This window comes from Tachysurus fulvidraco, chromosome 3, assembly GCF_022655615.1.
Source record: "Tachysurus fulvidraco isolate hzauxx_2018 chromosome 3, HZAU_PFXX_2.0, whole genome shotgun sequence".
Lineage (NCBI taxonomy): Eukaryota > Metazoa > Chordata > Actinopteri > Siluriformes > Bagridae > Tachysurus > Tachysurus fulvidraco.
The window spans coordinates 17,514,474-17,529,754 of NC_062520.1; the positions used below are offsets into that span (position 1 = coordinate 17,514,474).

General features: G+C 39.5%; 1 protein-coding gene across 1 annotated transcript in view; it reads right to left on the reverse strand.

Annotated features, from left to right (window-relative positions):
- Nucleotides 1-1,326: 1,326 nt before the first annotated feature.
- LOC113644629 (cAMP-responsive element modulator-like) overlaps nucleotides 1,327-15,281 on the reverse strand; it is a 66,413-nt gene continuing 52,458 nt past the window's right edge. The window contains exon 10 of the mRNA XM_047811603.1: nucleotides 1,327-1,351. Within this exon, the coding sequence (XP_047667559.1) occupies nucleotides 1,342-1,351 (10 nt within the window). The 3' untranslated portion in view covers nucleotides 1,327-1,341. The remainder of the gene's footprint in view (nucleotides 1,352-15,281) is intronic.

The window sequence follows — 15,281 nt, forward strand, 5'->3', positions numbered from 1 at the left end:
TGGTCTGAGTAGCCGAGGTGGGGGCGGGGCTCCGCACGGTACGCGCCGGGAATGTTTGTGTAAACAAGATCCAGCGTGTATGAAAAAGAGCTTAAGTCTGTATGCTGTACACAAGCATGTAGGACCAACAAGGAATTAGGATGTAATAAAGTAGCCAGTAAAAGCACAATTTGAAATGTTCAACCATGCAGCTGTACATGATACTCTCACAACAGCACAACACACACTAACATGCTACTACCATGTCGGTGCCACAGCTGTACTGAGTTCACTACCCAAATCTTCAATATCTTCTATATGGCCAAACTGTGATGGTTAAAAGTTTGAGACAGAGTAACTAAAAAAATGGCAGGTATTATGCTGTGTTTTGGATAATAATTGGTAATTAGTAACTACCAAATGTGGCTCAAGGAAGGAAAATAAGTACATATTGCTGAAAAAGTTCATGAGGGTGTCAGAATATACAATGCATCTCAGATACATGCCATATACGGCTTTATAGTCACAGACCAGTCAGAGCTCCCATGCTGACCCCTGCCCAGAACTGATCATCAGAATGAGACCATAAAGCAATAGAAGGTGGCTTGGACTGATGAATCACATTTTCTTTTACAGCCTGTGCAGTGGCCTCTTTCAGCAGGATAATGTGCCCTGCCACGGTGCAAATTGAGAAATATGAATTCAAGGTGTTGATTCAGTGGCATGTGCTGATCCATGGAGGCACCACCTTACAGGACTTAAGGGATCTGCTGCCAGATACCACAATACACATTCTGAGGTCTTGTGGAGTCCATGCCTTGAGGGGTCAGAACTGTTTATGGTGGTTTTAATGTTATGGCTTATCTGTGAATTATATATATCAGTTGCAGAACTAAAATGTGTAAAGATATGCAGAGTATGAAAACTAATTTTCAAAAATATATTTATTCAGGATTAAAATATTAATATAACTACAATAATATAACTACATTACATTATAATATTAATATAAACTACATATTCACTACATAAACAAATTCACTGTATAAACAAATTTAACATATTCACTACATAAACAAATTCACTGCATAAACAAATTTAACCTTTATGACCTATCTAGGCTTCTGATAATTCCCTCCAGATAATTTATCTTTTGTTTGAGTTTCTCATTTTTCCTCTTTAGCTTGGTGACTTGGAGCTCTAAATAGGTAAAATGCCCTTGCTGGATGAGTGTCCTGCTTTCATTTTCCACTTCAGAAACCCGGTTTTCAAGAGATTTTATATATTCCTTCTGCTTCCTACGGTGTTCCCATGAAGCTTCCCTGGAAGCGATAACAAACCCTCACCCTCCTGTGAGCATGATCACATCCAACTAGACTAGCCAATCAAAGTAATAAAAATGTATTAATTTAAAAACATTTTTTAGCAGTTCACTCAAGCCATGTTCTGCCCATGCAAATGGAATGAAAGTTTACAATCTGAATAAATGAATGAATAAAAAAACCACAGCCTGCATTCAGAACCAACTGATATATAGTATTGTAAACAATAACTTGTTATTCTAACATAAATGCACTATATTTTATCAATATGTTCCAATCATTTAAATACCATGTTAAATATGTGCATGTTCTGGTTTATAGATTATTATTTGAAAATGCAAATGTTCTTCACATTTGACCCATTCTAAGTATTTATAAAGCGATTTTCTAGGTACCTCAGGTAGTTTTTACACAATTTTTTAAAAAGATTTTTTTTTAATTTTTAAAAAAATTTTGAATGTTTGGAAAGCTGCACAAAGTAAACACATCTTCATAATTTATAGGACACACTTTTACCTGTTTCTATGTAACATTCTAAAGAAAATCATCTCAACCTGACTGATGCCACAGTACATTAATATAAACTGAAACTTATATCATGAATTCCTTTTTTTTTTTCCTTTTTAGTGGAAAGAGGAAAATGACCTTACTATAGGTTTACTACATAGGCTACCTTACTGCAGCGAGTTGCGGCAACAGAGTGAATGGAGAACATTAATTTTTAATCAAAGCTGGCAACTTCCAGTGACATGAATGACAGCAGCCATTCCTAGATATCTGTGGGTATGTCCAGCAGCATGACAAAGTCGAGGAAAGTTTAACTTTATGCAAATATGGTTGCAGTGACTGCTAATCACCAGTGTATCTCACCAGAGTATTTACCAATGGCTTCTCTGCTGAATGTTTCACTTCATCATCAAGAAAACTGATTTGGAATGCTATTTGAAACACCCACTGATTAAAGTTCTTACTTTATGTGAGTAGCATGTGTGTGAAAGTAGAATAAAGCAGCTGAGCTGATGGAAATGAAACATCATGAATAGGATAAGTTGTGAGAGCAGTAAATTGCTGAAATGTTACCAAAATAGTAGCAAAGTGTTTGTGCAGTGAGGTGTCATTTAGTATTATAACAAAAGTTAAAAAAAATATAGTGTGTAGTGTACTAAGGACAGAATTATTGTGTTACCTGCTCTTCATCAGGCGAAGCTCTCTTCTGCGTGAGGCTTCTTCAGCAGACACGTCTCGAGAAGCAGCTAGAGTAACCCACATACCCACCCACACAAACAAAACTGCAGTCAAGAGTATTTCCAGTATTTGTCCATATAATTTTCAAGAAAACATTTCTTTTAAAAAAAACTGTTCTTTCTTAAAGAACAGTGACACATTATTTAATATTGATGAATCAAGACAACTTCTGGAAAAAAAAACTTTTTTACATAATTTACAGCAGTGATTCCCAGCCATGATCCTACTGGACACCATCCTGCACTTTTAGTCTGCTTTACCCATTCAGGAAGGCCATGTTAATTAAATGATTAGTTTGATCAGCTGTGTTTGAGCAGGAATAACAACAAAATAAAGAAAGCAAGTGTATGGTCATGTCGAGACTTTTTCCGGTGTGCAGCGCGGAACGGGTGAAGATGGATGCCGAGCAGACGGACACTGAACTGGTAGTCAGAAAAAATGCTACCTCTGTTATATGTAGTATTAATTTTGTCAGACGAGACGATGACAAGACTGCATCACTGTCCAAAAACGGTGACTAAGACTAAATTAACATGCATTATTGTTGACGAAAAAAGACGAGACAAATGTTTTGTATAAAATAAAAACTAAGATAAAATCTCTCTCCATTTTCGTCTACAATTGTCTCTGCTTTTTCAGCAGCTGTTACGCCTTTAAAATATTCAAATATTCTTTACACATTTTAGTTCTGCAACTGATATATATAATTCACAGATAAGCTTTAACATTAAAACCACCATAAACAGTTCTGAACCCTCAAGGCATGGACTCCACAAGACCTCAGAATGTGTATTGTGGTATTTGTCAGCAGATCCCACTGCCACTGAATCAACACCTTGAATTCATATTTCTCAAACCATTCCCGAGCAATTTTTGCAGCGTGGCAGGACACATTATCTTGCTGAAAGAGGCCACTGCACAGGCTGTAAAAGAAAATGTGATTCATCAGTCCAAGCCACCTTCTATTGCTTTATATGGTGACATTCTGATGCTCAGTTTTGGGCAGGGGTCAGCATGGGAGCTCTGAATGGTCTGTGGCTATAAAGCTGTATGGGGCTTTATAGTCACAGATGATTATATACATGGCATGTATCTGAGATGCATTGTACATTCTGACACCCTCATGAACTTTTTCAGCAATTTGTACGACAGTAGCTCATCTGTGGGATCAGACCTGGGCACTCATGACTCACTGGTTCACTGATTTTCCTTCCTTGAACCACATTTGGTAGTTACTAATTACCAATTATTATCCAAAACACAGCATAAGACCTGCCATTTTTTTAGTTACTCTGTCAAACATTTAACCATCACAATTTGGCCATATAAATTATATTGAAGATTTGGGTAGGGAAGTGTGCTGTTGTGAGTGTAGTACAGCTGCATGGTTGAACATTTCAAATCGTGCTTTTATTGGCTACTTTATTACATCGTAATTCCTTGTTGGTCCTACATGCTTGTGTACAGTATACAGACTTAAGCTCTTTTTCATACACAATTTATGTTACAGTAAGTCTTTATTCAGTATAGAGTACTGTGGTCCTTTGGTGGTCACTTTCCCCTGACCTACAAAGTGAGCTTCTCACTGTATTACAGTATTTCAATAAGAGCATGGTTCTGAAAAAAGCTGGGCTACGTAAAAGTTTGGTTTATAGTAACACACAGGTTCTAATACATTTCTATATATGGTGTAGCTATCTGTAATTTAACTTAACACTACATTTTCCATCATAAGAGATTCATAATTCACACATGCTATTAATAGAGAGAAAATAAAGGCAGTAAGAGAATGACTGTTTAGATAGGTAGATAGATAGATATAGATGGCCACTTTATTAGGTACACCTAAGTACCGCTTTGGACCACTTTTTGCCTTCAGAACTGCCTTAATCCTTCGTGGCATAGATTCAACAAGGTACTGGAAACATTCCTCAGAGACTTTGGTCCATACTGACATGATAGCATCATGCAGTTGAGTAGTTGAGTACAGTGAACTCATTGTCATGTTCAAGAAACCGGTATGAGATGATTCACGCTTTATGACATGGCGCGTTTTCCCTGCTGGAAGTAGCCATCAGAAGATGGTTACACTGTGGTCATAAAGGAGTGGACATGGTCAGCAACAATAGCTACTCAGGTAGGCTGTGGCGTTGACACGATGCTCAATTGGTACTAATGGACCCAAAGTGTGCCAAGAAAATATCCCCCACACTAGTGTTAATTTCGTCAGACGAGACGAGACGAAATATGTTCAACAACCTTTTTTTCATGACTAAGACGAGCCGATGACAAGACGGCATCACTGTCCAAAAACGCTGTCTAAGACTAAATTAACATGCATTATTGTTGACGAAAAAAGCCGAGACGTAAATGTTTTGTATAAAATAAAAACTAAGATAAAATCTCTCTTCGTTTTCGTCTACAATTGTCTCTGCTTTTTCATCAGCTGTTACGCCTTTAAAATATTCAGAACGAGTTCGCGGCTTCGCGCTGTTGCTCAAGTTACAGATCTCAACTGCTGAACAATTGTATTGCTTCCGCTAAAGAAATTAGTGCGCTCCGTCTCTACGGTTAGAATCCTGTGTGTCCATGGCAACGCTCTGTTTTTCATGGCAACGGTGTGTTATAGTTAGCAGCGGCCTGTTATCAAGAAATAAAATTATGCGTAGAAAAAATTCGTCCACATGCCGCTCAAAAAAAGATTTTTTTTTAATCCGCAAGTCCACCGTCTAGGCGGCTTTTTGTGTTACATGATATTTCCTGTCGCTGCACAGGTGCTTTTATTGTACATGACAGCTTATGTCCCGATGACCGGTCTTTGCATTACGATTAAAAGCAGTATCAATAAAGTAAAACATGTGATGTGCAGTCAAGTTCGAGTGTATGCACTGTTTAAACGAGTGTTCTCAACTTCTCACTGATACTTTTGTGATTCGCGGAGTTTTGACAAGTTTTATAGCCTTGATATTCCTCATTCAAAGTGGTGACAGAACTCCCCCCCCCCCAACCTGAAACCTCTCCCCATGCCTCTGTCACAATCACATCATAATCAAAAGTAATAATTAGGCTTAAAAGCAAATGTATATGTAAGGGAATCAAGTTTAACAATTACATGTAATATTTCTCCAAATATCATCAATAATGGTGTGTGCAATACCATGTATTACTTGCACTTTAGTTGGTAATTTACTTTATATATACACAGTATACACACACATTATATATATATATATATATATATATATATATATATATATATATATATATATATATATATATATATATATATATATATATATATACATTGTGTATATGTATATAACACATATTGACCTCAATAATCGCAATATGACATTTTCCCTAAATCGTGCAGTCCTACTGATAACATCAAATACATGTTTGCCATGGATGGCTTGGACTATGCCATGCCTGAACACCAGGGGGACTTTCTGGCAGGTTTTGTTTTTCTTGCGCCATTTGTTTTTGTTTTATCACCACATTTGTTTGCCCCATTGTTCCCACCATTGCACACTTGTTTCTCATGTCTTCCCAATTACCTTCCCTATTTAATCCTGTTTCCTTGTTATTGTGTGCCTCCTGTTTCTTGGATTTATTCTCTGTTTTATGCTCTTGGTTTTATCTTGGTTGAATTTTTTTTTTTGTTGTTTTTTTGTTTGTTTGTTTGTTTTTGAGGGGTTATTCTTTTGTATTTTTGCTTAGATTTTTTTCTCCCTTATGTTTGTTTGGTTTAGTTTATTTTAATAAAATACCTTGTTACCTGCAATTGGGTCAGATTTTCTTTCAGATTACTTTTTCTTTTTAAGTAGTTTCCTAGTAAATCAGTGTTGGTTAATAATAATCATCAATTAATTTGTTGTAAATGTGTTTTTGTGTAATAGGTGGCTCTTTCTATAACAAACATTAATATTAATGCAATTTTCTAATGTTATTGTTGCTATAGTAACATCTAATACATAGAATTTGTACAACAAATGTAATTTAATGTGATTAAAAAGGGGTTGTTTAAAAATGTAATTCTTTACATTACAGATGTGTTGTTTGAGGTTTGAGTGTTGGGTTTTTTGTTAGGAGACATTTATTTAACATTTATGGAAGGATTCTTGGTTGTAAGCTTGTGCAGTGTCACACTTTCCATTTTCTCAATAAAATAAAACAGGCTGCATGTGTGTGTGTGTGTGTGTGTGTGTGTGTGTGTGTGTGTGTGTGTGTGTGTGTGTGTGTACATGACCGAGAAAGGGTACAGGAGTCGGAAATCATAGTTAAATCCAAAAAGAAAAAGAGAAGAACTTGTCTCTTGAATGTTCCAAGAAACATTCTAACAATAAATCTAATAATAATCCCCCAAAAATGTATGGTGTGTTCTTCTTTAAATAACATTGTAATTATTGTCCAGATTGGTTGAGCAATACATAATACCCATGGTTAATTATCCCTGTTATGTTTAAAAATAGGAAAGCCACATAAAATCATAAATGTAGTGGGCCAAAATAGCTGCTGCAGGGATAATTGTCATCAGACACTGACTGTACAGCAGACCTCATCAAATGGCAACAGTGTTCTAATTCACCCAAGGTGTTTAGTGGGGTTAATGTCAGGTCTCTGGACACATCACTCAAGTTCTTACACTACAGTCTTGGTTTACCATATGCGTTGTGAACAGGACACAGATTTAGTGGAAGTAAAAATGTATGCTTCCAACTTTGTGGCAAAGAGCTTGAGAAAGTCCAACACAACAATACTGTTTTAGTTCTTGCAAACTTCATTTCTAATCACTGGTTCTTACTGATGCTAAGATTGTGCCAAAATAAAACTATACAATTTAATATGTTGAAATGACATAAGTGTCATGTATGAAGCACCTGCCTCGTCCTCCGATCGCGATCAGAGGGAACATTGTCCCGAGCATTAGTAGCTTCCGGACTACACTTCCCATAACCCCTCACTGAGACTGATTGCACCTCCACCTGTTCCCAATCAGCCACTGCCTATATTAAACGGACTTGAACTTGACTTCTGCACGAAGTTTTGATTTACCTCGGCTATCATTCTGAGTGTTTCCTGTCTTGTGATTTTCCGGTTATTACTTTGTTTGTATTTCTGCCTTATGATTCTCTGCCACCTGCCCTGACCCTCTGCCTGTTGTATTGACCACGATTTCTGTCTAATCTTCATTGTTGTTTGCCTACGTCGACCCTTGCCTGTTGTACTACGAGCATTCTAATAAAGCCTGCAAGTGGATCCTCAGCCTTAAGACACTTCATTACAGAAGACTTCGCCACAAAGTGATCCAGCAGTGATTTCCAAGCTCTCGATGGAGCTTTCCGCTCAAGCGCAGCAACTCGCAGGTCACTACAAACAGTTGACTCATCTTACCTCGCTAGAACAGCGCTACAAAGCTTGCGAGGTAGCCCGGCGGCACTCAGCCCAATGCCATCGGTGTCTCCGCCTGCTCCCTCCTACGCTGTCTCCTCGGCCGCAAACCCACGGCTCGCCTTTCCGGACAAGTTCAACGGTGATCCAGCGAAATGCAGGGGCTTCCTGATGCAGTGCTCACTCTTTGTGACACAACAACCCTCTCTCTACCCCACTGAAGTCAGCCAAATAGCCTTTGTCTGCTCCCTTCTCACAGGAAGAGCTCTAGAGTGGGCCACTGCAGTATGGAGAGAGGATGGCACCGCGTTCCCTTCCTTCCATCACTTCCTAGCCCAGTTTTGCTGTGTATTCGAACATTCCGCAGGAGGATAGAGTACAGAGGAGCGCCTATTAAGCATCTCTCAGGGAAACCGCACTGCCGTGGATTATGCCCTCTAGTTTCACACCCTCGCGGCACAAGCAGGCTGAGAGGAGAGACCACTCAAGCTTCTCTACCGCAAGGGATTGAGCCACGAGCTGCAGACCGAACTCTCCTGTCGTGACGAGGGGAAAGTATTTGTCGGCATTCATGGAGGTGTCGATCCAAATAGACAACCTGATAAAAACCCGACGATCGCCCGCACGCATTGAACCCATGAAGCTCGGATACACGCACCTCACACCCGAGGAGAGAGCGCGACGCATCCGTCACCAACTCTGTGACAAAACTGCCTTCTCCACCCAGTCGGGGCACTACGAATATTTGGTCATACCGTTCGGCCTTTCTAATAGTCCATCAGTATTCCAGTATTCCACAAGACTTCCACATCCTTCCTGAGCTACGTCATCTCTGCCGGGGGGGTCGCCATGGACGATGCCAAGGTACAAGCGGTGCTGAAGTGGCCACGGCCTCAAACTATCAAGGAACTACAACGATTCCTCGGGTTCGCAAACGTCTATGGCCGCTTCATTCGTGGATTCAGTACCATAGCGGCACCACTCACCTCTATGACAAAAAAGGCACCATCCGCCTCACATGGTCACCCGAGGCAATTACAGCCTTTCATCTCTTGAAGGAGCGTTTCACCACAGCTCCCATTCTCCATCACCCAGACCCCACTCGACCGTTCATTGTCGAGGTGGACGCCTCCAACACAGGAATCGGAGCGGTCCTCTCACAGCATCAGGGGCCGGCCGACAAAATGTTCCCGTGTGCTTACTTCTCACAGAAACTATCGGCTACCGAACGCAATTATGACGTAGGGGACTGCGAATTGCTAGCCATGAAGGCAGCATTCGAAGAGTGGCGGCACTGGCTGGAGGGCGCCCAGCATCCTTTCACGGTCCTCACAAATCATAAATATCTAGAATACCTACGCTCTGCCAAGCAAATGAACACACGCCAAGCACAACGGGCTATGTTCTTCATGAGCTTCTGCTTCAAAGTCACCTATCAACCAGGGTCCAAGAACATTAAAGCCGACGCCCTCTCCCACCTGGACAATGAGCTCAACCAGAATCCGCCTGCCGGGTCCATTATCCCTGAAGCTCAAATTGTCGCTCCCATTCAATGGGAAATTACGACCGAGATCTCCCAAGCCAACGTGCTGTCTCCGCCTCCAGCCGATTGTCCTCCCGCCAAGACCTACGTGCCGGAGAACCTATGCTCAGCACTCTTGGAACTATTGCATGCCTCCCCAAGCTCCGGCCATCCCGGCATTTCGGCCACTACTCAACTCACACAAAATAAGTTCTGGTGGCCCTCTCTATCCGAAGATGTAAGAAAATTTGTGAGAAACTGTGCCGTGTGTAACACCTCTAAATCCTCATATCAGCTCCCTGCCGGATTACTGCAGCCTTTACCTATCCCTGGTCTGACATAGCCATTGACTTTGTCACCGATCTACCTAAGTCCAACAACTGCACCGTAATCCTCACCGTCGTAGACCGATTCTCAATGGCATGCCGCCTGATACCTCTACCCAAACTGCCCACAGCGTTCGAGACAGCGGAAACCCTCTGTAATTACGTGTTCTGCTTCTATGGCCTACCTGAAGACATGGTCTCCGAACAGAGGATCGCAGTTCACATCCCGAGTTTGGTCTGCCTTCTTCAAACAATTAAACATCAACATCAGTCTCACCTCAGGATATCACCCACAAGCCAACGGCCAAACCAAGCGCATGAATCAAGAACTTACCCGTTTCCTCCGCTCGTATTGTCAGAATAACCAGGCTGACTGGAGCAGGTACCTCATGTGGGCGGAATATGCACAGAACTCACTCACCAAATCAACCACCGGTATCACACCGTTCCAGTGTATACTTGGGTATCAACCGCCTCTATTCCCATGGTCTGGTGAACCCTCAGATCTGCCAGCAGTGGATGATTGGTTCCGCAGCAGTGAGGAGACCTGGAGCGAGGCTCATCACCAGCTGCGGAGAGCCATCAGACAGCAAAAGCTCCAGGCCGACAAACACCGCCGACCGCACCCAGATTATCAGCCGGGGCAGTGGTTCTGGCTCTCTACTCGTGATGTCCGTCTGCGCCTACCCTGCAGAAAACTCAGCCCCAGTTCATGGGTCCGTTTAAAATCATAAAGCAGATAAACCCAGTGTCATACCGCTTGGCATTGCCCGTTTCGTACCACATCTCTCCTACGTTACATGTCTCGCTCCTTAAGCCCACCGGTGGTCAGAGAGGAGAAGGAAAGGAAGCTGTTGGTTGATGGAAAGGAGGCTTATCAGGTCCGCACACCACTGGACTCCAGATGCGGGGTGGTATTCTTGAGTACCTGGTTGACTGGGAGGGGTACAGTCCGGAGGAACGCTCCTGGGTAGGGGCGAGGTACATCCTGGACCCATCACCAGTGTTGTATAAAGTACTAGAAAGCAATACTTGAGTAACAGTACAAGTATCGTACTAGAAAAAGACTTTGGTAGAAGTGAAAGTTACCTTTTAGTATATTACTCAAGTAAAAGTCTTAAAGTGATGTGAATGCAGTCATTAATAATAAAAAAAAATATTCACAAGACAACTCTTTGTGCTACAACTCCGGTAATAAGAATAGTGAAATTTCACTGCTTTTGGTTGCCGTATTTGCGGCTTTCCGCCGATTAACGTTATAGATAAATGCTTCCAGCTCTGACTGCGCGTGCACCGTAGAGCGTGCGGAGCGTAATGTAATCTAGGAGCTGTGATTCGCCAAACCTCCCTTATTGCAGTCGCACACATTTCTTCTGATTTTATTTTGTAGTAACGAGTAACGAAGATGCTTAGTGGAAATATAACGGAGTAAAAGTATACATTTTATCTAGGAAATGTAGTGGAGTAGAAGTGAAAGTTGACATAAATTTAAATAGCAAAGTAAAGTACAGATACGTGAAATTTTTACTTAAGTACAGTAACGAAGTATTTGTACTCCGTTACATTACAACACTGGTGCTCAGTGTACACTTGTACTCTAACAAGAAACGAGAGTTAAATAAACTATTCCTTTTTTGGTTCTTGTTAAAATTTATGGAAATAAAGGAATTGTTGGGAAGATTGTTAAGAATAAAAAAAAATATTGGCCAAAATACTAAAATGAAAATGTTTATTTTTATTTTAGCTTAGCATATTCAACCAGTATAGAGTGAATTTGCATAGGACACATAAGTAGAGAAAGTCTACAAAGCACACATAAGCAGACAGTCAGGCCATTGTGCTACAAAGCACATTGTTTGGCCTACAAAAGGACAGTTTTCTGTGATTACTCACCTACAGAGGAAATTAGTAGAGCTAAAAAAAAAAAAAACATGGTTGGGGAAAGCTGAAGATTAACCCTGGATGCATGTTTGCAGAAAATATTCAACACTATTGATATCCCAAAGAAATGGAAGCCCAGAAATTGGATCTCATGAACCAGCTAATGATCCTGACCTGTATAAAATGTATGAAATGTATGAAACCTGTCTCATGCTTAAATATACATTTTAAATATACAAATATTCTTTTCTTTGTCTAGCATCACACTGCCACAAGGTATTAAAATGTTTTTAATTGCCAAATTAACTGTAAATCATGTTACACGAAATAGTAATAAGATGGGTGTTGAGAATTCTGTGTAGCAGGGTGGGAGGAGCTTTGTCTCCACAGCTGCATAAAATTTTTCATTAGTGGCTCTTTGTTCAGTGTGGCATCCAACAGCTCATGGGGAGGTTCAGAGTTGATGAGTGCTTGAATTTGTAAGTTTATATTATATTAATTTCTGTATTTCTTTAAATATATTTAAGTTATGTAATGCTTAGTATTATTGTTTGCTTCATATTTGCGTTTTTTGTGATTGATTGATTTGTTATGTGTTTAAATTCTAAAATGTTGTTTTGCTTGATTTAGATACCATACAACTCTGGTCTCATGATTGCTTGACAATAAAATGTTAAGGAACTGGATTATTTGGAGCTTCTGTGTTTTAATGGGCACACCATCCTGGTAGCACTTTGCCTGAACTAGCCTTATCAGTAATTTACAATTAATGTCATTAAAGTTTTTGAATTTGATTTACACAATATCAAAGCAAATAAATAAAACAGAGAAGAAAAGCACAGAATAGCCATAACCCTAAACCTACCCCCACCCCCACCCATTGAACTTTTTTTTTAAATGTTCAATGATATAGAGCTCAGTGTGCACTATGGTCTTGTGTTGTTTGTAGTTATTTATGGGGGTTTTTTTGTTTGTTTGTTTGTTGTTTATATTGCCATTAGAAACAGTAAGAGTTTTTTATATGATTTTTTAATCTGCACAAGAAAAAGTTGACAGTAGGTTTGGGGTTTCAGTGTGCTTTTGTAAGCTGGTTTGTCTACCAATTGATTGTGACAGATGGTAAAAGTAGAAAAAATTAGCATAGATTTATTTTTGTTTGCACTATGCTTTGTTGTTCATACAATGTCCTAATGAACTGCATCAAAATTCAGTCCATCAATCTTTCTAACAGAAAAAAAACCCTCTAAAATTGTAATAGATTTTCAAATATACACTAAAAGACAATGAGAAACTGAAGTTTTATCACACAACACAGTATTACAACAGACCACTTAACAAATAATAAGGGAAACTCTTAAGAATCTGAGACACATCTAAAGCAAACTTTTATGAAAATAAATCTGTACTGAAAAGATATGACTAAGAACCACAATTGTAGTGTAGAGATTAACAATTTGATCAGAAGGGTTTCATTAATTCATCATCTAAATTAATCTGATGCACTGAAATGTTTCCAATGACCTATTTATGATCACAAGGAACACTCGATGTGTGAAGGACATTAGATCATTTAGACTATTGTACGTTACTGTGCATTGGGTAATGAGCAATGTGAGTTAAAACAGTTAAATAAACAATTTTCACCTCCGTATGGAACTAACTGCCGAAGCAGACATCAGCTGCATCCACTTCTTCCCGTCATAGCGTGCAGAACAATAATAGGGCCCTACACAGTTTGTCTAAGAGAATTCACAGATTTTCTCTCAGACCTATTGGTTAACTTTGACAAAGCATTAATTGTAGGAGATTTTAGCATTCATGTTGACGACACAAACGACGCTATAGGACACACATTTATGGACTTACTAAACTCACTTGGGATTAAACAAAACATCACTAAAGCAACTCATCAACGTAATCACACACTAGATTTAATAATATCACACAGAATAGATGTCACTGATATAGATATAATTCTATATAAAAGAGTTAGATAAATTTATTACTACAGCTAAATCAACAACATGTTCACTACACCCCATCCCAACTAAACTACTGAAAGAAGTGTTACATAAAGCTGGTGAGCCTCTTCTTAATATCATTAACTCCTCGTTATCTTTAGGTTACATCCCGAAGGCTTTCAAGCTGGCAGTTATTAGGCCACTCATCAAAAAACCTAACAGATCCAAATGAACTATCAAATTACAGACCTATCTCACACCTTCTGTTTGTCTAAAATACTTGAAAAGGTTGTGTCTGTTCAACTGAGCTCCTTCTTACAGGAGAGCAACATCCTTGAAGAGTTTCAGTCAGGTTTCAGGCCCAACCACAGCACAGAAACAGCACTTGTGAAAGTTACAAATGACTTGTTCTTAGCTTCGGACCAAGACTGTATGTCCTTATTAGTTCTACTTGACCTTAGTGCTGCATTTGACACTATAGACCACAACATTCTTCTAGATAGCTTACAAAATGACACAGGTATTCATGGACAGGCTTTAAGTTGGTTTAGATCCTACCTGTCAGACCGATACCATTTTGTAGAATTAAATGGTGAATCCTCCAGTTTATTACCAGTTAATTATGGGGTCCCTCAAGGATCAGTTCTAGGACCTCTGCTTTTCTTGATATACATGCTTCCATTAGGGAACATTATTAGAAGACATGGAATTAGTTTCCATTGTTATGCTGATGACACAGTTATATATCTCATCAAAACCAGATGAAATAGCCACAGTGTCCAAATTAACTCAGTGCCTTAGAGAGATAAAATATTGGATGAACTGCAATTTTCTGTTGTTAAACACTGATAAGACAGAAATACTACTTATAGGTCCAAAAACCAGTGCACAGAAACTCTCACAACTTAACTTCCATTTAGAAGGATGTGCTGTTACTAGTAGCTCGACAGTGAAAGACCTCTGTGTTATATTAGACAGTAACTTGTCTTTTAAAAATCATATCGCCCATACTACCAAAACAGCCTTCTTCCACCTTAGAAATATTGCCAAGCTGAGAAACATCCTGTCTGCCTCTGATGCTGAGAAGCTAGTTCATGCATTCATGACCTCTAGACTGGACTATTGTAATGCATTACTAGGTGGTTGTCCTGCATCTTTAATAAATAGGTTACAGTTAGTCCAAAATGCAGCTGCCAGAGTTCTCACTAGGACAAGAAAGTATGACCATATAACCCCTATTTTATCATCTCTACACTGGCTACCTGTTAAGTTTAGAATTGATTACAAACTGCTGCTACTCACATACAAGGCTCTTAATGGTTTAGCTCCCATGTATCTAACTAGTCTTCTAACACGTTCCAATCCTTCATGCTCTCTGAGATCACAAAACTCAGGACTTCTGGTAGTTCCCAGAATATCTAAGTCTACTAAAGGTGGTAGAGCATTTTCTTATTTAGCTCCCAAACTTTGGAATAGTCTTCCTGATAGTGTTCAGGGCTCAGACACACTTTCCCAGTTTAAATGTAGATTAAAAACTCATCTCTTTAGTCAGGCGTAGACATAATACATCCTATAATATCATGCACCAGTACATCAGACCTGCACATTTTTATGAACAGCAGATATGTTAATCCCTCTCCACTGCTTCTCTCTT